We start from the raw sequence: 23,914 nt of genomic DNA on the forward strand, positions 1-23,914 counted from the left end.
AACAGAGCCTCAAAGCCACAAAGAGGAAGTATATAGATATATGTGAAAAGCCTATCAAATCAAGGCCATTTTTTGCTACTCTGTTGAAGACATACTTTAAAAACAGAAATGAAGGACAGAAATCAATAGTATCAAAGATAATATACTCTCATCTGATCCACTGAATGACCTATGAGCTCCTAGCTTTTTAGTACTTTATAAAATGCAGATCAATACTGAGACACAGAAAAGACTGTGTGAATTGTCCAAGTTAGCTAAGCAATCTGCTATTTTGGGGTAAGTTTTAGCTACCATGACAGCAAAGACAACAGATTTTTAGAAAGCATTCAATACATATTAAAAATATCCAAGGCCTCATGCAAATGTGTTTCATTTACTGCACTCCAAGGAAAGTTTTTAACCTGCTGATAAGAGGAAAGATGAAAGAAAAACAAAGATGGAAGAAAGAAGAGGAAAAAAGGGGAAAAATGGATAGGTTCTCTCTTCAAAGTGTAGCATCTGCTCTTAAACCTTTACCTCCCCTTGTTTTATGACTGATATTTTTTTCAGGATTTACATGCAGGTGACACTGATATTTGGTATTTTAGAAGCATAATTCTTCAATATGTTAAAAAGATTTTAATACATTGCTAACATGATTTGTACCTACTCTCAAATCTTGCCAGTAATTAAAGTCTAAGAATAAAGTAAAACTAAAATAGAAATACTCCTGGTCTGAAATTTTATTCACTTTAGAACTAACTCTTCTCTTGGCTTTAAAATGAAACACTACAGTCCATAAATTCCTCAATGTATTAATATCCTTTGGGGAACCAAGAGGCTCATGGGTTGGATAAAGTCTTGCACAAATTTGTGCAAAATTCATAAATCTTATACATGTGATGTCAAAATGTTCTTTTTTAAAGCTTCAGAATGAAGTTAAACTATGAGTGCTTACAATGTTAGTGTTCCATTTTTGGATTAAAAACACACACAGAGACACAATTTTCCCTGCGGAATATTATCTAACCCATTTATAACCTAAACCATGTTATGGAAGAAAATCAAGTGATAAAATGTTTAGCTAAATTGACTTTCCTTTGGAAATTTCCCTTGTAACTGATCTCATTTTGTAGCACATATATTTTTCCTCTTAACTCTTAAATTTCTACATCCATGATCATGACCTTGACTTCATTCAGTATTTCTTCTGCTGTTACTACTTTCCTAATGCTTGTTAATCTGTCGATACTAATCAGGTATTAAGAATCCCTTGGAACTATTACACAATTATTATACATAATCCACAATATGTGTCACTGTGACAATACAATCATAATTCACATTATGCCATCTCCATAGGAAGGATTTGGGTAAGAACTGTGAAAAGATATTAAGATGGGCACACAAAACACAGCTAAGTGCATTATGTATGGTGAGGACGGTATCTGGCAAGGACAGCTGGCCCAGCTTCTCTTTTGCAGCCGGTGCTACTACAGGGCAGCTGTGAAATTTCATTCAGGGAAACATATAAAATTTTCAGGGCTAAAAGAGCTTAAGGGATGACAATCCTTTTTTTTTTTTTTTTATTAACAATAATCCGCTACCTTTTATCTTAGGAAAATGAGGCTAAATACAATTTCCATGAAATCATATTAAAAAAATGCTTGATTCCATCAAAATGAGGTATTTTGGACAGCAATTGCCACCCAGTGTGCTTGGAGCTTCATTATGTGATTGGCCCTTTAGTGTGTATATATGTGAGAGCGTCTAAAAAGAGGGGATTTACAGTGATTACAATTGCCAGCAGACCCAAACTAAGTCTTTGGAATGATCCATTTTCACTTTTCACTTCTTATGTGCATGCACTGCTTTTTAAAACAGCATCTGGGGCGCCTGGGTGGCTCAGTCGGTTAAGCGTCTGACTTCGGCTCAGGTCATGATCTCGAGGTTCGTGGGTTTGAGCCCAGCGTTGGGCTCTGTGCTGACAGCCTGGAGCCTGTTTCAGATTCTGTGCCTCTCTTTCTCTCTGACCCTCCCACACACACGCTGTCTCTCTCTCTCTCTCAGAAATAAATAAAACATTTAAGAAATTAAAAAAAAACAGGATCTAATATTTTCAGCAACCAAGATCTTTATAAAACCTAACTTATAAACTTTTCTTAACATCAGCTTTCTATACAAAGCTGTCTTTGTATAAAGTTGTTGTCTCCATCTAAAAATAGATTTAAAAATTATTTTTGAAAAATAAAACACGTCTCTACTTCCACAAAATAGTCCAAATAAAAGGGGTCTTAGCGCCTAAATTGCCCATCCAAATGTTAAACTAAAGAGTTTCACAGAAATAATTTCTCTTTTAATTCCATGCCAAGCCCTTGCAATGGTTAAGAAATCGGGGATTTAAATTACAGAAAAAATGTAGAGTTTTCCTAATGAATATATTCACAGTGAATATGAAATACTAAAAATATGGTTGATAAAAGTACTTTTAAGATGAGGGGGTCCAGAATAGAGTGACTCCTCATGCCATTTAATCCCATCCATTCCAGAATGAAGTCACTTATGTTAAGAAAGGTCATTTGTATACAAACCTATGAGTATCATAATGAATGTTTACTTCCCCACCGAATCCATCAGGTTTTCTCAGCATGGAGGAAGAAGTCTCTTCAACCTTGCTCCTATCAGCGTGGGAGCACAAATGTGTGCCCAAACCACTTAGCTAATATAGACCCTTAGTATCTCCACTCCTCTTAATCATGGCTGCACTGTCAGGCCAATGCCAGGCCTTCTTGAAATTATTTATGGAAACTGGATCCGTTCTCTCACTGAAGCTCAAGTGCATGAAACCAAGGGCATCTCATAAATAGTTTTTCCAGTGCTATCTCACGGGCACCTGCACTGTATACCTACCATTAGCAAAACAGGCCACCAAGGTCCTTTAACTCACCATCCCCAGACCACGGCAGTAGCTGGGACATGGGCCATGTAAGATAGAACCTGGAGCCATTATTTGAAAAACAAAAAGCCTAGCTGCTGAGGTACGGTATACTATTTAAATAAAATCAACCTTTCAGTGGTTATCCAAAAAGCAACTTATCTTTTTTAAAAAGTTTGTTTAATTATTTTGAGAGAGAGAGAGAACGCATACATATAGGAGGGACAGAGAGAGAGAATCCCAAACAGGTTCATCACTGTCAACGCAGAGCCCAGTGCGGGTCTCCAACTCTCGAACCACAAGATCATGACCCGAGCCGAAGTAGATGAGTCAGAAGCTCAACCAACTGAGCCAACCAGACGCCTCATAGGCAACTTTTTAAAAAATGTGGTTTTAAATCAAATCAGTCAATCAAATGATTGACTTTTAAATCAAATCAAATCAATATTATCAAATAAATCCCAAGTTCTTCGACATCTGAGTTTATGCTCAACATTAATGAAAACCTTTGGGCTTCCTCAGAAACCGTACCTTAATTTAGTGGCTAAAGATGTATCGGCCAGGGCATATGCCCCAGAATTAAAGTCTTAGTCCTTCAGGTTCTTAACAGCCATAAAAGCCTATTGTTATTTGCAGTGGTTTCATATATAGAGTCCTCCAGGATGGTAAATGGGCGGGACTACATGTATGTGCTATGTATCTTTAAGAGCCAGAATCAGAAATTGGAAAAAAGACTGGGTTGAGCCTGGAATTTCATTTTAATTTGTGTTACCAGATCTAATAAAAAGTGCCCATATATCAGGTAGAAAGAAAAAATTAAAACCGCCGAGAGCCAGTTTTGCAGAGTATATTTCATGGCTTAGCATCGATACGGACAAGACTTAGCACAGATAATGCCCTAAGAGGCACAGAATCAGGTAGCCTGCTTGGGAAGGAAGACACGATGAAATTGTGTTTATCATAAATGCCTGCCCCTGAGGTCCGGGGATATCAAGGTTCTTGAAATACAAAGTTCCATCTGCTGAATGTGGGCTAGAACACAGCCAGTCCTAGGGGTGAGCTCTAGGGTCACCCTAACCTTTTACAGCAGATCAGCTTTGTAAAATGGCCCACACGTTGGTATGTGGCACTCCCATGAGTTTTACAGTTGCAAGGACCTTGGTCTCAAAATGTTAGGGACAGAAGAGCCATAACACTCATTCTGACTGTGATCGGGCAGCTGGTGCTGTTTCTGTTTGCTGAGATGCTGGATAGCTTTGATAGGGGGAGAAAGGCAGACAAATGGGTACACAGCTTGGTGGAAAAGCCCAGCTGTATTCCTTACAAAGCACGTGACCCTAAACAGATTGAGTCCCACGCTTCCTGTGTAAAACGGGATTACAATAGTACTTTCTTCATAGGGTGCAGTAAAGATTCAATGAGACAACGTGCAAAGCCCTCAGAAAAGTGCCGGGTATACAGAAACAGCCCAATCATTGCTAGACAGTTTTATTATTATTAGCAACTACCTGGGAAGCTTCTAAGAATAATTAAAAGGAAAACATGAACCAAATAATCAGAAGTGTTAATTTTTCTGTCTACTAATTAGAGAGGCTGGTTTGCTAAGGGGAAGCCATTTTCCTTTCTTTAGTTGAGAGTTTCAAGAAGCTGGGAAGAATTTATTCATGAGAATTTTCCAAGAAAAGAAAATTTCTCTTTTCTTTTTTTTGTAATTAAAAAATTTTTTTTTAATGTTTATTTATTTTGAGGGACAGAGAGAGACAGAGCATGAGCAGGGAAGGGGCAGAGAGAGAGGGAGATACAGGATCCAAAGCAGGCTCCAGGCTCTGAGTTGTCAGCACAGAGCCTGATGCGGGGCTCAAACCCACAGACTGTGAGATCATGACTTGAGCCAAAGTCGGGTGCTTAACTGACTGAGCCACCCAGGCGCCCCTCTTTTCTTTTAAAGGAGGCAAAATTTGTGGCCTTGAAATGCACAGATCTTAAGGGTACAATTCAACAAATGTTAAGAATTTCCATGCCCCCAGAATGTTTCATTTTCCCCTTTCCAGTCAGTTCTGACCACACCCCTTCCCACCCCATGATGGGCAACCACCATGCTGATTTCTATTATTGTAGATTAGTTTTGCCTGTATTGAATTTCATATAAACCAAATCATATTATATGTACCCCGCAGAGCTTGGCTCTTTTTGCCTAACGTGATGTTTTTTTAAGATGTATCTGTGTCATTGCATGTATCACTAGTTTGTTCTTTATTTCTGCTGAATATTAGTCCATTGTATGAATATACTCAATTTGTTTACTTTTCTGTTGCCAAACATCTGGATTATTTTTCAGTCATTGGCAATTACTAAAACAGTTGTTATGAATATTCTTGCAAATATTTTTGTGGATATGTTTTCTCTTGGATAAATACATAGAAGTGGATTTCTGGATCAAAAGGAAGATAATATGTTTAGTTTCATAAAACTGTCAGTTTTGGGGAACTTGGGTGGCTCAGTCAGTTAAGCCACCCAAGTATGATGTCAAAAGTTTGAGTCCTGTGTCAGGCTCTGTGCTGACACCTCAGAGCCTGGAGCCTGCTTCTGATTCTGTGTCTCCCTCTCTCTGCCCCTACCCTGCTCACCCTCAGTCTCTCTCTCTCAAAAAATAAATAACCATTAAAAATTTTAAAAAAATAAATAAAATTGTCAGTTTTCCAAAATGATTGTACTATATCACACTCTGATGAACAATGTAAAAGATTTCTGATGTACCATAACCTCATCAGTATCAGTGTTCTGTCTTTTTAGTTTTAAACATTCCCATCGATTGTGAGATGGTATCTCATTGAGGCTCTTGCTTTTTTAAAGTCAGCCTGATAATCTATCCTTTTAATTGGAGTTTTATTCTTTTTATAGTTGGTATAGTTATTGGTATGGCTGGATTTGATCTGCTATTTTTCTATTTCTCTTTTTTGTGTTCATCCATTTCGTGATCTATTTTTCCTCCTCTCTTGCCTTCTTTAGCCTAAACAAATATATCTTAAAATTCCATTTAAATTTAGCACTATGTATTTTGTAAGTTTTTTTTGGTTGTTGAACATAATGTCCCCATGTGTTAAAGTCACATAGGGTTGAAGTTTTATCAAACAAGTTGTTAATTCATTACTGTAATTGCAATCGTAACATCTGGTCATAGTAACTTACTGCACTGTTATGGATCAATGTTAAATAAGGACTCCTGTCCTTACTACCCAAATATATTCAAAATCTTGCATGGTATCAAGCATGCAGTATAAAGCTAAGGTAAAAATTGGTCTTAATGGAACAGCAAGTCATTGAAAACCTATCTATTGAAAAAGATTAAGCTAAATTTACTATCTAATAGGTTAAACTCCTTTCTTTAATCATTATGTCTTTTTATTTATTTAATTAGTTAATTTTAATGTTTATTTTGAGGGGGGAGAGAGAGTACACACGTGCACACGCGCGCGCGCGCACACACACACACACACACACACACACACACACACACACGTGAGACTGGGGGAGGGGCAGAGAGAGAGAGGGAAAAAGATAAGCCCAAGCAGGCTCTGTGCAGTCAGTGCAGAGCCCAAAAGGAAAGAGATCATAACCTGAGCCAAAATTCAGAGTTGAACACTTAACCCACTGAGCCACCCTGGGGCTCTTAATAGTTACATCCTTTTAAAAATAGCATATGTTTTCTCTTCCTTCCTTCCTTCCTTCCTTTCCCCCTATTTCCTTCTTTCTTTCCTTCCCTTCCTTTGCTCCCTCCCTCCTTCCTACCTTCCTTGCCCCCTTCCTTCCTTCTTAACCTATATCAGCATATTATAGGAGAAATAAGCATTGGAAATTGAAACACATGTAAGAAAATCAGTATTTAAGTCACAAAATCTTGAGAATGATCACCAAGGTCAGTGGGTTCCAAATACACTTTGTTATGCCCTTTACACACTAATAGGAGGCCTCTTTTTCCATTCCCCTTGGGAATGTTTTATGGGTTCCCTCTACTCCTAGACACTATACTCTGACCTCTCCCACTTACTCTCTCCATATTACTTTGTCTCCTACTACACTGAGAAAGCAGGAAGCAGAGATGAAATTCCCTTAGCTTCTATCTCCTCTTATCCACACTGACTAATCCATCCCTACGTGTGGACATAGTATCTTTTAATTCCTTTCTTTATGTTTTCTTTCTACTCAACACCTATAACATGTAAATGGGCTCCTAAAATAAAACAACGTAATTAAGAAAAGAAATCTCTACTTTCCTTTGATAGTTTAATGAAACTAGCCTGTCCTTGTTGACTTCAATTTCTTTACTGCCCACGGACTTCTCAAAATCTATCTGGGGACTGCAGAGCTACTCAATATATGTTAACATATTACTTAAACTAATGGTCACTTTTCTGATCTTTTTTCTTTTTCTTTTTCTTTTTTTTGCCCCTTTGCCTGTCTATAACATCAATATAATTCACTACTTTTTCCCTGAAAGTTTCTTCTCTTTAGTTTTCATGATAGCAAACTCTACTGGTTTTCTTGCTATCTCTTTATCTCTCTTTGCAATTTTCTTCACAAAACCTTGTGTTCTCCTTTCAGTCCTTTTCATTTTTATAGCATTCTTCTGTGATCTCATTCACTCTCATAACTTCAGCTGTCATTTCTATGATGATGATGCCTAAATTTATAACTTTTGCTTGTACTTCTCAAGTGAATTTCAGATTTGCAGAGAAGAATGGCCACCATATGTCTCCATTTGGACATTCCACAGATATGTCAAAATCAATAAGCTCAAATTAAATTCATTGCCTCCCCCAAAACCTGTTCTCTTTTGGTATCCCCCATTAAGCAGTCCCATCACCCATGCAGATAACTAAGCTCATGTCCTAGGAGTCATCTCGGTCACTTTCTATCACATAAATCACACATCCAATCAGGTATCAGTTATGTAGCTTTACTTCATTAAAAGTATTTCTCATGTCTATTTTCTCTTCTTTATCCCTACTGTCAGGCACTACTTTGGCTTCTCAGCATTTCTTTCATTGATTACTTGTACAATCTCCTAAGTAGTTTTCCTGGCCTCAGGCTCACTCCTTTCCCATTGTTCCTCATTACCCCTCAAGAATGAGCTACTAAACATGTAAAACTCCTCATGGTACTCCCCTGGCTAAATGATGTTAATGTGTCTGTTGGCCCTCATCATCAGGGAAATACACATCAAAACCACACTGAGATACCACCTCACACCGGTCAGAGTGGCTAAAATGAGGNATACTGGGTGTTATATGTAAACCTACTTGACAATAAAGAATTTAAGAAAACAATTCTAATAAATAAATAAATAAATAAATAAATAAATAAAGTTAATGGCTTCCAGCGTCTTCAAGTTTAAACTCCCTTGCCTGGTATAAAAGGCAATGACTGCTAGAGTTCCTACTTATCTCTCAGCCTCACCATCCATCACTACCTGTGTACATCTTTACCCTGGCCAAAATAAACATGGTGACTCTTAAGTCAAAAATAGAACCATTTTGTTCTATGTCTTATCATTAGTACAAATTCTACCAATCCTATCTACAAATCAACACAAAGGGGAAAAAGTATATTCCAAAGTGATTTCATTTTTCTTTTCCTATACTGGATAATGATTTTTCAAACAATTACATTGAAAAATGACATTGCAATTTCTGTAGGTCAAAATGGTAAAAAAAAAAAAAAAAAGATCAGCAATTTCATGCAGTTCAACAACAAAACACACAAAGGGCAACTGTCTTTACTAAAATAATTTTGCAACAACTAAAATGGACTAATTTTCTATCAATGACAAAATGGACATAACATTTTCAGGTCTGCTATCTCTGCTGAGCAAGATGCATTCTCTCCATGGAGACAGAGGTTATTTGTGGTTGCCACCGGTTAAAATATTGCTTTAAGGGAGGCCCAATGGGTGGATTCAGAGTAAGATATACCATTCTTATCTGGGGTCTCTAGGATAAAGAAATCAAGAATTCACTCAACTCCTGATACTCAAAGTGTGCTCTGTGAACTAGTGGGGGTCTGCCTTATCTGAGAACCTGTCGGAAACACAATTGCCAAGGTTTGGTTTTCACCCTAAAACTACTATAGCGAAAAACACATTTCACAAGACTCCCTCTTTGCCGAGCGATTCTGTCGCTCCGTAATATATTTATGCAGTGTTGCCTCAGCCCACTCGTTCATAACTCAACTTTACATGGAATCACCTAGGGGTTTAAAAAAATACTGATGCCTGAATCCTAGCTCCAGATGCTCAGATTTAATTGGTGTTAAGTACAGTCTGACCACCGGAGTTTTTATAAACTGGAATAATAAAATTAGATGAGAATAACCAGATGACTCCAAGGTACAGAAAAAATTAAGACCCACTACTCTGGATAAAATTTTAGGAGAGAAATTCTTAATCCTAGGGATAGGCAAAATAACATTCTGAAGTATAAGAAACGTTCCCTATTATTGCACACATATACTTAGAGTTAGTGCTACCATGAAAAGTAGCCAAACAAAGCAAAAGATAGAACCAAATGTCAAGATACTTTACAGTTTTAGAAACAGAAAGTAATAGATATTCAATAGCCTGTCAAGAGGAAATAACAGTTTCCCTTTGCTTACAAGACTGTGATCTTTGTGAAAGAAGTAGGTGAAAAAAATAGCAAGGGAAGGTGGGGGGAGAATGAGAGATATGTTACTTTGATGATTTATGTATTAAAGTCAAAAAACAATTCGACTGAATGATAAATGAAACACTAGACACTTGATCTGTCACTACAGACTAGGTAATAAAAATATAACCTTAGAAGTAGTCTAGTGAAAAAGTCAGAATAATGTTCTGACACTTTACCTTTGGCTGAAAAGTCCTGGGGTATGTTCAGAAATGAGAAACTAATGCAACCAAATTAGAATTTAGACTAGCCATTCCCTAGTAGTTCATTCAAAGTGTATCTATCTTAGCTTTGTGAAATCAACCACTTGGCAGATTTGGACCTCAGAATTAACTTGATCATGTTCTGCAAACTTCTTAATGTAGCTATTTCAGCATCTGTGGTGGTGACACCACCTTTCTGACTCAAGGATGCAGCCTTTCAGGGTCCAGGTTTAGTAAAACTCCTAGCGGCAAGAAGAAATGACAAGCAGAGTACCATCTGCATAATACATCAGTGTTCTCTGGAGTGCTGTTACTTTAAATATTATTAGCAACTAAGCACTTAGATTCAAATATGTTTTTAAAAAGACACCCTATCAAAAAGGGGAACATTTGGAGGAACCAAGAACAAATGCAGTTTTGGTACTTTGAGAAATCTCAGTCAATGAATTTTATTTTTATTTATTTTCTGAAACTTATATATGTATTTTGAAGGAGACAGTGCAAGTGGGGGAAGGGCAGAGAGAGGGAGAGAGAGAGTCCCAAGCAGGCTCCTCCTTGCCTTGCAAGGGCTTGGACCTGCTTGAACCTGCGAAGCTGCGAGATCATGGCCCGAGCGGAAACCAGGAGTGCGAAGCTTAACTGGCCAAGCCACCTAGGTGCCCCTCAGTGAACACATTTTAAATAATAAAATCAAATCACAGGATTTTAGAGCTTAAAATAATTTTAACATCTGCAGTGTAGCAGAATGGCTACTATTCAATTTGCCAGACTGAGTTGAAACTGGCTGAAGGCTTTACTTCTTAATGAAAAGACCCTGCCATTGATTCAACTTGCAAACCTCTTTTCATCTCTGGATGTAATTTAATCCAGTTCGCATCTTGAAAACATTTACATTTCTATTTAGGTGGTGAGTCTCATGTGGAAGCAACCTAATCAAATGCCAAAGAAGGCATTTAATAGTTGTACCTACTCAAATATATAGCTAGGTCATTCCTTTGAAATGTAACTCCTCTAATAAGCTTTGGCCAGGGTTTGAAAATACAAAGAAGATGTGATTTTAAATGCTTATGTCCATTATCCACAGAAATACATATATTTACAAAATACATCCTAGAAAACCCTTAATGGTGAATTAAACCTGAATTTCTGGAGAAGCCAAGAAGGCTGAAAGGACTTTAAATTAGATTTTGAACATAAACACAGAGTAGCCCTGTAGTGTAGAGAATACACACCAATTATTCAGACACTCCTCAATGACACAGGAGAATCGATGTGTTATGATTTTCATAGAAAGGGTATGGTGGAAACTACTGCATAATTACATGGGAAAAGAAAATAAATTCTATTTCCAAATACTTACAAGTATCATCAGTTGTTATAGAAAAGGGAAAATAATATTGTAGGAGTAAGCAAAATACTTTACAGTGGCACTTCCTGTTCAAAGGTTGACTGTAAGAGGTCAGCCCATACCGAGAGGTTATCTGGACTTGGAGTCTGTATCAAGGCCAGAGAGATTCATACCCCAGGTCTGCCACGTACTGGCCAGGTCACCTAACCTTTCTGTGCCTTTGTGTCCTCAGCTATAAAATGAAGGTAATAATAGGACCAACTCACAGGGATGTTGTGTGAATGACATGAGGTAATAAATGACAGCATTTAGAATGGGGCCAGGAACATAGTAAATACTCAACAAATATTTCTTTTTCCTCTTCTTTTTCTTCTCTTCTGCCTGCAACTATTTGGAGATGGTTGTATAGTTGGAGATAAAATGTCATCTTTATACTTTTTGTGTTCGATCATTTACAATAGTCAATCAATATTACACACCTTACTAAGGAGGCCTATACTCATTAGATACCATTTCTTTGCTTAGATTTTTTCACCTTCTTGGCTCCAAATTATTCACAGGTCTTAGAATTTCCACTCAACCCGTAAGGCTAATAAAACTTTCCCAAACCCCAAGCTATCCTGAAACATCCAGAAGCTCTACCTAGTCCTACTCTAGAAATGTGGCAGGAAACTCAATTCACAATTGAAGATTCATCAAGAGTGATTTAGCAGAATGTAACTCAGTTTGGGTCCTGTGAATGAGAAACACTGCTGTGTGCCTTTGGTGTCCAGCTGCTTAGAAGTATTTTATACTTTCATATCAAAGATGAAGGAAAATCTCCTGGAAAGTGAATGTATAATCATGTCAGCTGTGGATTTCACTAGAAAAATCAACTACTTTAACCCACAGAAATGTCCCAGAAAGACTCAGCCAAAGTAATTCAATATCTAAAGCTAGCATCATTGGCTTCTAGCTACATATTAACTATTTTGAAAAAGTCACCTTCTTTTATCAAAAAGTACAGACCTCTAAATTAAAATGCTTTTAAAAAACAGTCAATTACATTAAATCAAGAAATAAAATGTGCTAAATTTCTTTGCAAGAATATATGGCGATTTATAAAACTTTGTTAGCTTGCATCTAAAAAATTTTTGAATAAATGTGAGGAAACACTTAAATTAGGCATCTTTTTTCATGATTACCTCCATTTTGCAAAAATGTTAACCTGGCTGGGGAGGGGCAGGACAATTCTGAATTCTGTTTTCGATATGTTTAATCAACTAATCAAGTTAGATTTAAAGTGGCAATCCTTCCTGCATCTTCAAATTCTGTAAGACAAAAACAATGAGAAACATGCTATCTTGATGAAGGTGCTATAAAAAGTAATCTGTAATTTCCCTTAAGCACTGCTTTGAAGGAACATTTATCTTCATACTGGTCAGGTTGCTCTGCTCTAACTGTACTTTCAGAAAAAGTGCCTTATAAACAATCCTAGACATGGAAAAGAGTTCCAATATATAGACACAGTTACAACCTTAGTGTGACATTTTAGAATTCTGATGGACACGTGGTTGCATATTAATGATCTAAATATCATCTGAAAATCCAAAAGTCAACTTTTCTAGTATGACAAAAAAAGAAAAAATTCTTCCACTTCCATGAGGAATTTACTTCACTTGGTTTCTCAATATCATAAGGCAGTTCTAATGCACTGCTTTAAGAAAATCTTCAAAGTTTTATGATTCCTTGATGCATTCAATAAAACTAAGGATTTTCCTTGGGATGATTGGTAATATTCTAAGGAACTATTTCCTGAAGTGTATTTCACAAAACATTAAGTCCATGAGCTGCAACTTATAAAAAGGGTTTATAGCCAAATAATGGAGAAATGCCAGATATTAAATCTTTATTGCCACCCTGAAATTTATTTAGAGTACATGCTCTCTGAGAGCAGGGAATTTAGCTAGAACTTTCACTTATCATAGCCCCAAGCCTGTGACAGTGCCCTCCAATTAGTAGGCATCCAGCAGGAATTAATGAGAATAAATGAATGAACAGTAAAGGCTTTGAACTGCTCTCTAGCAAAGAAACTTCTTTCATTTTCTTTCACCCAGAGCATCTCATACCTATTTGATCACAGGAATCTTTTTTTTCTGTCAGCACTACAGAATATTTATTCTAAATATGTAGAATATTAAAAAGAAAAGAGAGACAACATAGAATAATATCACAAACACAGAGGAAACTACTACCCATATTAAGAATTAAGTGTAACAAATACAATAGAAGCCTCTTGGGGACCCCTCCTCCATCTCATGTATCTGCCATGACCCTCCCTCAAAATAATGTAACACCGAATTTAGGAATTATGTTCACACAAAACTAAACACCATCCTGCTCTGAGAAATTCTCACCTGGGGGATTGCTAAAGTCCCTTCAAGGGCTGAGATTTTAATTTATTTCTAGCTAGCATATACAGGCAAATGGTCATCTATAAAGCTATCATAGCACTTATAGCATTACTACAATAATAAATAAGAAATGAATGAAATAAAACACTATGATACAGACACAAGACAATGGGGAATTGATGCAATAATAATATATATGAAGAAGCGAAGCAGCTTATCTTTCAAATGGATTGATTTGAAATTAGAGATGGACACAGTATATACCTTATCATACAGTGACCTATGGAAACATAGATGTATTTTTGTTACTTTATTTAGACTAATTTAGAAACTAATCTCTACAATTACTTAAAACAAATCCCTAAGAATGTATACATTGGATTTTGACTTACAAAATCATTTGGAGCTGCAAAAGTAAAACTGTGTCTAGATCAATGTCACAGTGGCACCACATTTACATAAAAGAGGCTGTTAACAAAAACTCCCCCACCCCCCGCCCCACTTCCTGAGTTGAATAAACAGTTACTGATAAAAAAAAAAAATCTCTTTTATCAAGATCCAGCAAACTATGATAGGGAAGCACATATGAGCTAATATAGTTTAATAGAAAAAGAACTCTTCTTAAAAAATTTAGCCAATATCTTTCACAGTCTTACTTTGGTAAAACTTTCCTTCCTCAAGTTTTCAAGTATAATTATAGGTTCCTCTAAATTGTCTTAGAGAAACTTGAAATATGCAACTACCTAAAAGTTCTTTTTTGCGTTTTTAATTTTTGTCCCTGGCTTCATATAAAAGATAAAAAGGCCTATAAAGTATATATCCATATTGGTCTAATTCTTAATTTTATTTATAAAGAATGTTGAGTAGTCAACTTAGAGGAAAAAAAAAGAAAACATTTGAACCCAATATCTGCTCTGTGTAGATACTCAATACACAATTAAACCAAGGAATAGCACAAAGAAGAGCAAGATGTGTGGATAAATTTTCACATTATAATTGGTCATTTGTGTCCTGTAGTTTTATAGGCAAATATGAGGATTAGAGTTTCATTCCTTCATTGAAATCATTTCAGTTTTCAAGCCAACCACTGAATTCTTCCCATGTTAAATACCAACAAGGAGTGAAATATAACCTCCCTCTATATTAGAAGCCCATAGCATCCTTTCTCATATATAAATGAATGAAATAAATTAGTATCTGAAAATATTTATAAAAGAAAAGTATCAATTCCTACCTCCATTATCTTTTAGATGAAGTGCTATCTTGGTATCATCTGGAAGAGAAATTCAAAGTTATTGTAATGAAAAAATTTTAATGGGGCATGAATATGATGACCAGTAATTGTGTACTAATGCTTTCATAGAGTAGGATTCACGCTACAAAAACATTTCACGGGCTATGTAACAATCCAAAATACTACACATTAAATTAGGGCATTGGTTTTAAAAGCAATAAAAGAATTTAGCAGCTTCCTCATCTGGTTCTCTAACTTTACTCTAGTTAACTTTTAATATCCAATTAAATTTCAATTAAAAGAAAAAGTTTCAAGTTTAATTTATTATTCAAACGAAAGCCAGGTTTATGACCATAAGTAAGTAAGACTATTTTTCCTCCTCAAAGCCTACTCTTGGCCAACTGGTCTCACATTTCTTTCTAGGGGTACCATTCAGAATAAATGGTTATATTTTGGCCACTATCCCTTCTTCCCCCAGTGAGTTGTCAAAGACAATTTCTGTGACATACACAGTGCCCTTCTATAGACTATAGGCCAACATATTTTATTGACTGTATTCAGGTAAATATTAGAATCGCATATACATACAAGTACGTATTTTCAGAATCTGGAATCACTGGACATTTTATATGCATTTTGCCTTTCTCTCCTGTGACTGACAAGTTGAATTCAGTTACAACAAAATTTAGTGATATAAAAGGAAGTCTGTATATCTTTTCTAGGGAGGACAAGTAGCCAGGATCACTGTTAAAAGCTAAGTCTTAATAAATGACAGCATACCTTAAAAGAATCCCAGCACATATTTTTTATTCTTAATAATTTTGTCTCTACCCCTTCAGAAGTCCTTTAGAAAAGCCAGTTTGCCAAAAGGTAACTTTCCCTCGAGAGAGCTACCCCAGTGCATGCCAATACAGTGACTTTCCCCTCCTTCAGAAAAAAGCAAAAATGTCTACAGCACCTTCTGTGGGCAGGCTGGTAGGCAGCTGGGATGTCACTGCTCTTCTAGTGGTCGTTAGGACCCTGAATTTTGTGGTTGTTGCTTGTATAGTTGTGGTGGTTTGAGAAGAACTTTCCATTGGCTCTGTGTTCTCACACATCTTCTCTTTTGACTAATAAGAGAAACAAATGGGGAAACAAGTCAAGAGTGATCACACGGGTATTTAAAAAATTACATCAAGGAAGTTGGGCTGTGAAGCATAAAGGGCTTTCATATCAAGACAAGTAAAAAAGTTATTTTTATAGAGAACAATATTTATAGGTTTTAATAATTTACAAAGTATACAAAAGATGAGGAAAAAATTGGATGTAACAAAGCATTTCCATCTTTAGATATTTAGATTTCATCATTTCTGCAGTTAATCTTTTACACTGCTATTTATCTTGCCCTAAATCTTATATCAATCTATTTATAAAAGACATGATGTCAAGGGTGAAAAGTTCATACAAGAAGAAAAACATGTTCGTAGAGATAAGAATTAAAACATGCTTGGGTGTGTGAAGAAAGAATGCATTTCAAACCAGTAATGCTAGATTCTAAAAATGTGGTAAGTGCTCCATACTCCCTTATTGTTTGAAAAATAACTCAAAACATGTTGAATGAGTATTTAAAATTTTTGCTTTCTTTTAGAAAATATTCAAAACCACCCAAGCAAAAGATTGGATGGTCCTCATGTAATCACTTAGCCTATTTCTCCCTAGCAGAGCTAGACTGAAGAGATACATATTTTAGTTTTTATTTATAGCCCACAAAAATAAAGCCTATGACGTTCACCAGCAACAATCTCCACCACTCAGACTTTATTGATTTAGAAGCTGGTGTTTCTCCCGACCTTTTTGTTCTTCAAAAGATGTCATCTCTCTGGTAGGGTCTTAAGAAGAAGGTAACCAGTCTGCACATGGGCGGTACGCATCCCACTTTTGAAAATTATTATTAAATAAATTCCCTTCTTAAACTTCCCTTGTCATTAGTGAAGTACAAGGCACTTATTACTAGCTCAGCAAGAGTTCCAGAGATGGCTTGCTCTTTTGCAATGGGATGAGATAAAGGTTTCTTCCCCACTACAACTCCCAATTTCCTACGGGTCTTTCAATCCCCAACCGTAGGCTCCCACGTCTTCTCAGCCCCAGTGACCTCATGATCTCCTTGCGAACTCCACATCAGTTCTCGCCCCCACAGTCTGGCCCTCATCTGCAGTTGGAGATGTTTGTGTTCTGAGATCATAGATCCGGTTGTCCTCTTTCCAATTCTCCATGTACGCACTCAGGTTCTGCTTCTCTGACTATGCACGAAGTCAAGTACAAGGATTTTCTCCCTTCAGTTTCCTATTTTTCCATCACTTCAATCTCTCTTTTCAATTCCTTCAAATATCTTGCTGGGTTTTGTTTGTTTTCTCACAACACCTTTTTATTTTTTATTTATTTATTTTTTAATAGTTTATTGTCAAGTTGGTTTCCATATAACACCCAGTGCTCATCCCTACAAGTGCCCTCGTCCATGTCCATCACCCCCCTTCCCCCTCCCCCCCACCATTAGCCCTCAGTTTGTTCTCAGCATTCAAGAGTCTCTCATGGTTTGCGTCCCTCTCTCTCCCCAACTATTTTCCCCTTCTTCTCCCCCCTGGTCCTCCATTAATTTCCTCCTAATCCTTCTGTACGTGCAAACGTATGGTATCCATCCTTCTCTGCCTGACTTATTTCGCTCAGCATAACACCCTCAAGTTCCATCCATGTTGCTACACACGGCCAGATTTCATTCTTTCTCACTGCCATCCACAACACCTTTTTAGAAAACCCCAATACTAAGTGGAATAAACAACCTGCCTTTTCCCAGCCTGCAACAAAGCCAGGGGCAGCTGGAGAAGAATCTCACAGCCTCTGACTGGGAGCTCCATAAATTTACCTCCCACAGCCTCAGCAGGCCTTCCCTGCTGCTTGGAAACACTGCCCTGCTTTTCTGGTCTCCTCTCCCATTGTCCTCTGTATCAATTTCAAGCCCTCTCCACTCCACCAAAAACTATACTAATGCCTCTTCCAATCCTACCCCATGGGCTCATGTTTTATTTCTTTGATAAGAATCAGAAGCCAGAATTCTCTTTACAAATCAGCATTCTTGCTTAAATCTGTACTGAACCATCCCTCTTCCTTTCTGGAGTAATGGATGGGGCTCAGTATTTATAGCTATTGTCTCAACCTCTACTCTGATCCAACCCAGCCCATTTTTCTCAGGTATTGTGAACTTGCTTATTTAATACAGTCCTTTCTCTTCAGTGTTTTCAGTCTTGAGTTTTCCACTGCCTTGTTCCCATTAGCACTTAAAAACACACTCAAGCATTTTCAATCTTATTTAAGAAACTCAGTCCTCCCTCTTCTCCACAACGTACCCTGATATTTCCTTACTTTTCCTTCCATTCAGTCATTTTTCCAGAGATTGGTCTGCCCTGGTCTTCTTAGACTCCCACTTTCCTCACATATAAAAATCTTGTTTTTACTCAATACGACTTAATTGAAATTTCTCATGTGGATGGTTCTAATATCTTCGTATGCATAAAATTGTCTATATTCTTGATATCCCACAACATGGGGCACAGCTGTCCACTTCCCAGGGTTCTGTGACATACATCCTCACCGGTTTTCTGAGTGCTTTCTAATAACTCCTTATTTCCTTTTATTTCTGGCTCCCTGTGTTGGTAGTTCTTATGGATCTTTCTTGACTAATTTTTTTGCTATATGCATTCTCACTAGCAATTTTCACCACACTCATGATTTCAATTCACATCTTTATATTAATTTCCATAAATCCATACCAACATTACATCTCTCTCCCTTGGATTTCTGACCCAAATATTCATCTATTGACTTAACAGATGTGTGTGGATATCATAGACATCTCAAACTCAATAAGTCTGAAATGGAACTTGTCACATATTATTCTCCTCTTGTGTTTCTATTGTCAAAGAATACTATTAGCAAACACCTTGATGTTGAAAGTAACATCCTGGAATCATTTTGCTCATACAAACTAAAGGCAGACTATAGACTCTAAATGGTCCTCCTTCTATAAAACAAAGAGATTCTGGATAAAATATGAATTTTAAAGCATTACTAGGATTTGCAGATAACAAGGAAAATCTCCAAGAGTACCTTTCTATTGTCTCTCCCCCAAAACAAAATAAAGCAAGAGCTGTGTGCTAGGGAGTAGGAATAATATACATTAAACAAAGTAAAAGAGCAGGATTTGCCTATAGGGCAAAACATGTAAAAATCAGTATTTCTCCAAGGAGATCAAGTCTTGTGCCAGCAGAAGATGGAGGAGATAAACCCAAACCTTTCCTTCCATGTTAAATAGGGACATATGGTATCCCCTAAATTCTCAGGTTCTCATCATCAAACATTCTTTGGTGGAAAGTACCATCTATTTAGGTCCTAGGGAGTCCCATGAAATAAGATCAAATAAAAATGCAATTTTAATTAAAGGACACAAACAGAAACACTAAAGAAGAGGCACACTCTGACAGTTAGCAAAAACAATGAACTGTATATTTAAACTACGAAAATCTTTAGATATTGTGATCATCCAATAGAAGACAGACAAAAAATCATATATGAAATATTTAAAGAAATGAAAGGTAAAGTGTAAAAGTGAACTAGTAATATAGATGATAAAAATGTCTTGGGAGATTTAATAAAATGTAAAATTTAAATTTTAGTAATGAAAAATACAGTTTTTTGAAATGACTACTTCAATGGAAATTTTAAATAGTGTATCGAACAAGATGAAGACGGATTTAACAAACTGGCAAATTGATCTCAAGAAACTCCCCAGGATGCAACACAGAGAAATTAGAAGATAGATGATATGAAAGAAGAGGTTAAAAAATACAGGAAGGGATAAGAAGGTCAAGTCTATCTCCGAAGAGTTCAGAAGGTAAAAATAAAGAAGACAGAGAAAAGTCTGATTGAACAGTACTACTAGTAAACTTAATACCTGATCATTAGAAAACACACATTCTTCTAGAGAACATGTAGATAATTTGTACAAATTGCCCCGTGTACTATTCCATGATCAAGTTCCAAACAATTTTAAAGAATCAGTATCAAACAGAATATGTTTTCTGATAATCAATCAATAATTTGAGGTCAATATTAAAATAAGTTTTAAAACTTTTCACAACGTGGAAATGTGTTCTAATTCATAATTCAATGTAAATTCAATAAAAATATTAATGTGATTGATTGATTACAGATATGGACATATTGAGTCTAAATTTATTTAAAGAACAAAAGTCCCCTAATAGTCAAAATACTTGTGAGGCAGAAAAAGTAAGACACATCATATAGATAGCAAGATTTCTACAAGATGATGATGATTGTGTGGCATTGGTTAGGGTACTGATAAATTAAGGATTAGAAGAGGAGAGCTCAGGGGCTCCTGGGTAGCTCAGTTGGTTAAGGGGCCAATATCGGCTCAGATTATGATGAGTTTGAGCCCCGCATCTGTCAGCACAGAGCCCGGAAAGTGCTTCGGATTCTGTGTTTTCCTCTCTCTCTGCCCCTTCCCACTTGTGTTCTGTCTCTCTTTCTCTCAAAAATAAATAAACATGAACATTTAAAAAAAGATAAAAAAAAGAAGAGGAGAGCCCAGAAACCAACTCCCTGGTTATGTTCCCTGGTTATATGGAAATGAAGAAAGAGGTGGCTTTGCAAGAAATTACCAAAATGAAGGACTATTTAACACATAGTGCTTGAAATTATCCATAAAGGGGAAAGCCCCCCAGAAAACTGGATTCCTATTGTATATCATATATAGATACCAATTCCAAATAGAATATAGACTTTGATGTAAAAAAAAAGATAATGTTTTAAAATATTTAAGAGAAAAATGCATGAAAAATAACATGCAACCAAATATAATAACCAAATTATAAATTTATAATAACCAAATTATAAAATTTGGTAGAAAAGGACTTTTTAAACAGAATACATATACACAGAAACTAACCATAAAATAAAAGCCTGATTAATTTGACACCTTAGATTGAGAATAGATGTTAACTAAATAAAATAATGGAGAAAATGAAGAGAAAACAAAATCTGAGGAAGATATATATAACTAGAGATACTAGCTAGAGGAATAATACAACAGAAATAAATAAAAAGGTGTAAAGAATAGAAAATAAGACGTAAAACTCTCATTATTTATAGGTGGTAAGATTAAGTAGAGAGCCACTGAGTAACTTGATATGTATTTTATAAATTAGTAAGAGTTGTCTAAGGGGGTTATATATCAGATGTATTACGTCTGCTACATATAATCACTGGACACCTATGGTCTAGAACAAAAAGACCAAGATAGTTACTCAATAGAAAAATGACAAAAAGACATGAACATGAGTCTCACAGAAAAGGAAAGACAGAAGGAGAAACACAGAAGGCAAAATGAATATGAAAATACATTCAACGTCACGGATACTTGGTGAAAAACAAACGAAGTTCCCAATGAGATACCAAATTAGATATCCAGGACATTTGCAGAAACAAAGAAATCTGATAAAATCAGGATTGTAGGGACCATGAAATCATGGGAACCTGTAAGATTTCCAGCACTGCGCTGGTAGTGCACATGGATACACAGGAAAAAAATATCTGGCATTATCTTTCAAATTTGAACATTTGTCTGACTCATATTCAGCAATTCCACTTTTAGGAGAATTAGAGAAACCTTTGGTTTAGGAGACACGCATAAGATGCTTTTGTCAGAGGCAAAACCTTGAAACAAATGTCCATAAAACTGAGTGACGAAAATATGACTGTGAGAATGTAAGCTCCAGGAAGGCAGAGAATTTGGTATGTTGTTTTGTCAGACTATTTTTTGGCTATTCCATTTCAGTACCTATAAAGTGCCTGTGACATCATGGGCACACAATAAATATTTGGTAAGTGAATGAATGGGATATTAATACCATGGAATATATAGCTATAAAAATGAGTGGATCCCCATCACGGGCACCAACAGGGATAAGTGTTAAAAAACAAAATTCTGAGTGATAAGTTAAAGATTCCAAATAGTTTTATTTGTTTTCAATAGGGAAGGGCGGAAATGCAATCGAGCAGAATGAACAGCCAGCTTCCTAGTCACTGATAATCTAGTTCATAGATTGGGTAGCATGGTCCTGGGTATTCATTTTCTTATGGTGTTTCAAAGGTACCTTAATGTTATGAAATGTTAAAAACATATTGTAAAAGAAAAGAATAAAGAGAATTTTAAAACAACTCGCAGTCCTCATTCCATTCACCAACTACCTATGGATCCTTCCACAACCCCTCGGTGGTCACCACGACCCTTCCCACTGACTCAGGCCAGATGATCAGCATCCTTGGCCTGGGTTAAGGCTACAGTCAATTTATCATCCTTTCATCTCTTGTCATTTGCCCCATAGCCAGAGTGATTCCTCCAAAAAGCCCCGAATAAAATCCTTTCCTTTGCTGTTATTTTTTAATTGAGGTATAATATATACAGACAGCATTAAATTAGTTTCAGGTGTACAGCACAATGATTTGATATTTCTAGACCTTGTGAAATGATCACCACAATAAGTCTAGTTAATACCTGTTGCTACACATAATTACAAACTTTGTTGCTGTTGTGATGAGAATTTTTGAGATTTACTCTCTTGGCATTTTCAAATGCATAGTAGAGTATTATTAACTGAAGTCACCGTGCTGCACATTACATTCTCAGGATGTATTTATTTTAGAACTGGAAGTTTGTACCTTTTGAGCCCCTTCTTCAATTTCATCCATCCCAACCACCAATCTGTTCTCCATCCACGATTCTTTTTGGCTTTGGTTTTTTCAATTCTGCATATAAATGTGATCATATAGTATTTGCCATTTCTGACTTATTTCACTTAGCATAATGCCCTCAAGATCCATCCATATTGTCACAGATAGCAAGATTCTTTCTTTTTTATGGCTAAATCAGATTCCAGTGTGTGTGTGTACATACACACACACACCACATTTCCTTTATCTATTCATCCATTGATGGACACTTAGGTTGTTTCCATATCTTGGCTATTGTAAATAATGCTGCAATGAGCATGGGGTGCTATTACCTTTTTGAGTTAGAGTTTCCATTTTCTTTGGATAAATACCCAGAAGTGGAATTGCTGGATCATATGGTAGTTCTATTCTTAATATTTTGAGGACCCTCCATACTTCCCTTGCCTTCAGCATAAAGCCTAAACTCCTTCAGCTTGTCATGCTTGGGGGTCTGTTGACTTCACCAATCTCATCTCTCACCACTTCTCTTCTTACCTCTAGTTACCCTTCAGGCATCATATTTAATATCTCCTCCTGAAGCAAGCCTTCTCTTATGTTACTTAACAAGATCACGTCCTTATGGTTACTCTCTACACAGGCCATTCTGTAAATGGTCTAACTACTGTTAGATGGTCTAACTAACTGTTCAGTAGTCTAACTACCTGTTGGATACACTTCTTCCATTTTTACATTATTGGTGCTTAGAGCAGTACATAGTAAGTGCTCATATAAGGATTTGAACTTATGGAGTCAATTCATTTCACAGGATCAGAAAGAAGGTTTAACTAGTGTTTTAGGCACAGAAGATGGACTGGAGTTGGTGGCTTTGTTTACTTACCTATACAAGAAGGACAGAATTGCTCACCATAAAGCCACTAGCATTGACAATTTAATTACATAATTAAAAGGAAACATTGAATATTAAAAAATGTACTTGACTCTAAGATCCTTGGGAATAGGAGGTTATTTCTAAAATTTTTATTATTTCAGTGCTCAGCACATTCCAGAGAACATACTTAGGATATATTTAGGGGTGTTTAAAATAAGATGGATTCTCTCTATTTCCTTGGTTCATGGTAGGCAAGAAAAGTTAGATGTCTGAGTTACACTTTTGATCTTTGCACAACTATAGCTATTCAACTGCAATGTTTTCATTGAGGCAAATGTGATTACATGAAAGAAACATCACTTTGAAAATACAACACAATTATGTCTCCAGCAATATATTTTCCTTTTGAATGATGTTGTTCCATAAGTGAAGTGAAACAGAGAAATTAGAGTGTATCTCTATAATCTCCCA

General features: G+C 36.3%; 1 protein-coding gene across 1 annotated transcript in view; it reads right to left on the minus strand.

Moving 5' to 3' along the window:
- Positions 1-23,914, minus strand: part of PLXDC2 (plexin domain containing 2) — a 447,796-nt gene that overhangs the window by 46,412 nt on the left and 377,470 nt on the right. The window contains exons 11-12 of the mRNA XM_077772453.1: positions 15,752-15,902; positions 14,794-14,832 (exon numbers count right to left, since the gene is read on the minus strand). Coding sequence (XP_077628579.1) covers positions 14,794-14,832; positions 15,752-15,902 — 190 coding nt within the window. The remainder of the gene's footprint in view (positions 1-14,793; positions 14,833-15,751; positions 15,903-23,914) is intronic.

This window comes from Crocuta crocuta, unplaced genomic scaffold (assembly GCF_008692635.1).
Source record: "Crocuta crocuta isolate KB4526 unplaced genomic scaffold, BGI_CrCroc_1.0 scaffold96, whole genome shotgun sequence".
Lineage (NCBI taxonomy): Eukaryota > Metazoa > Chordata > Mammalia > Carnivora > Hyaenidae > Crocuta > Crocuta crocuta.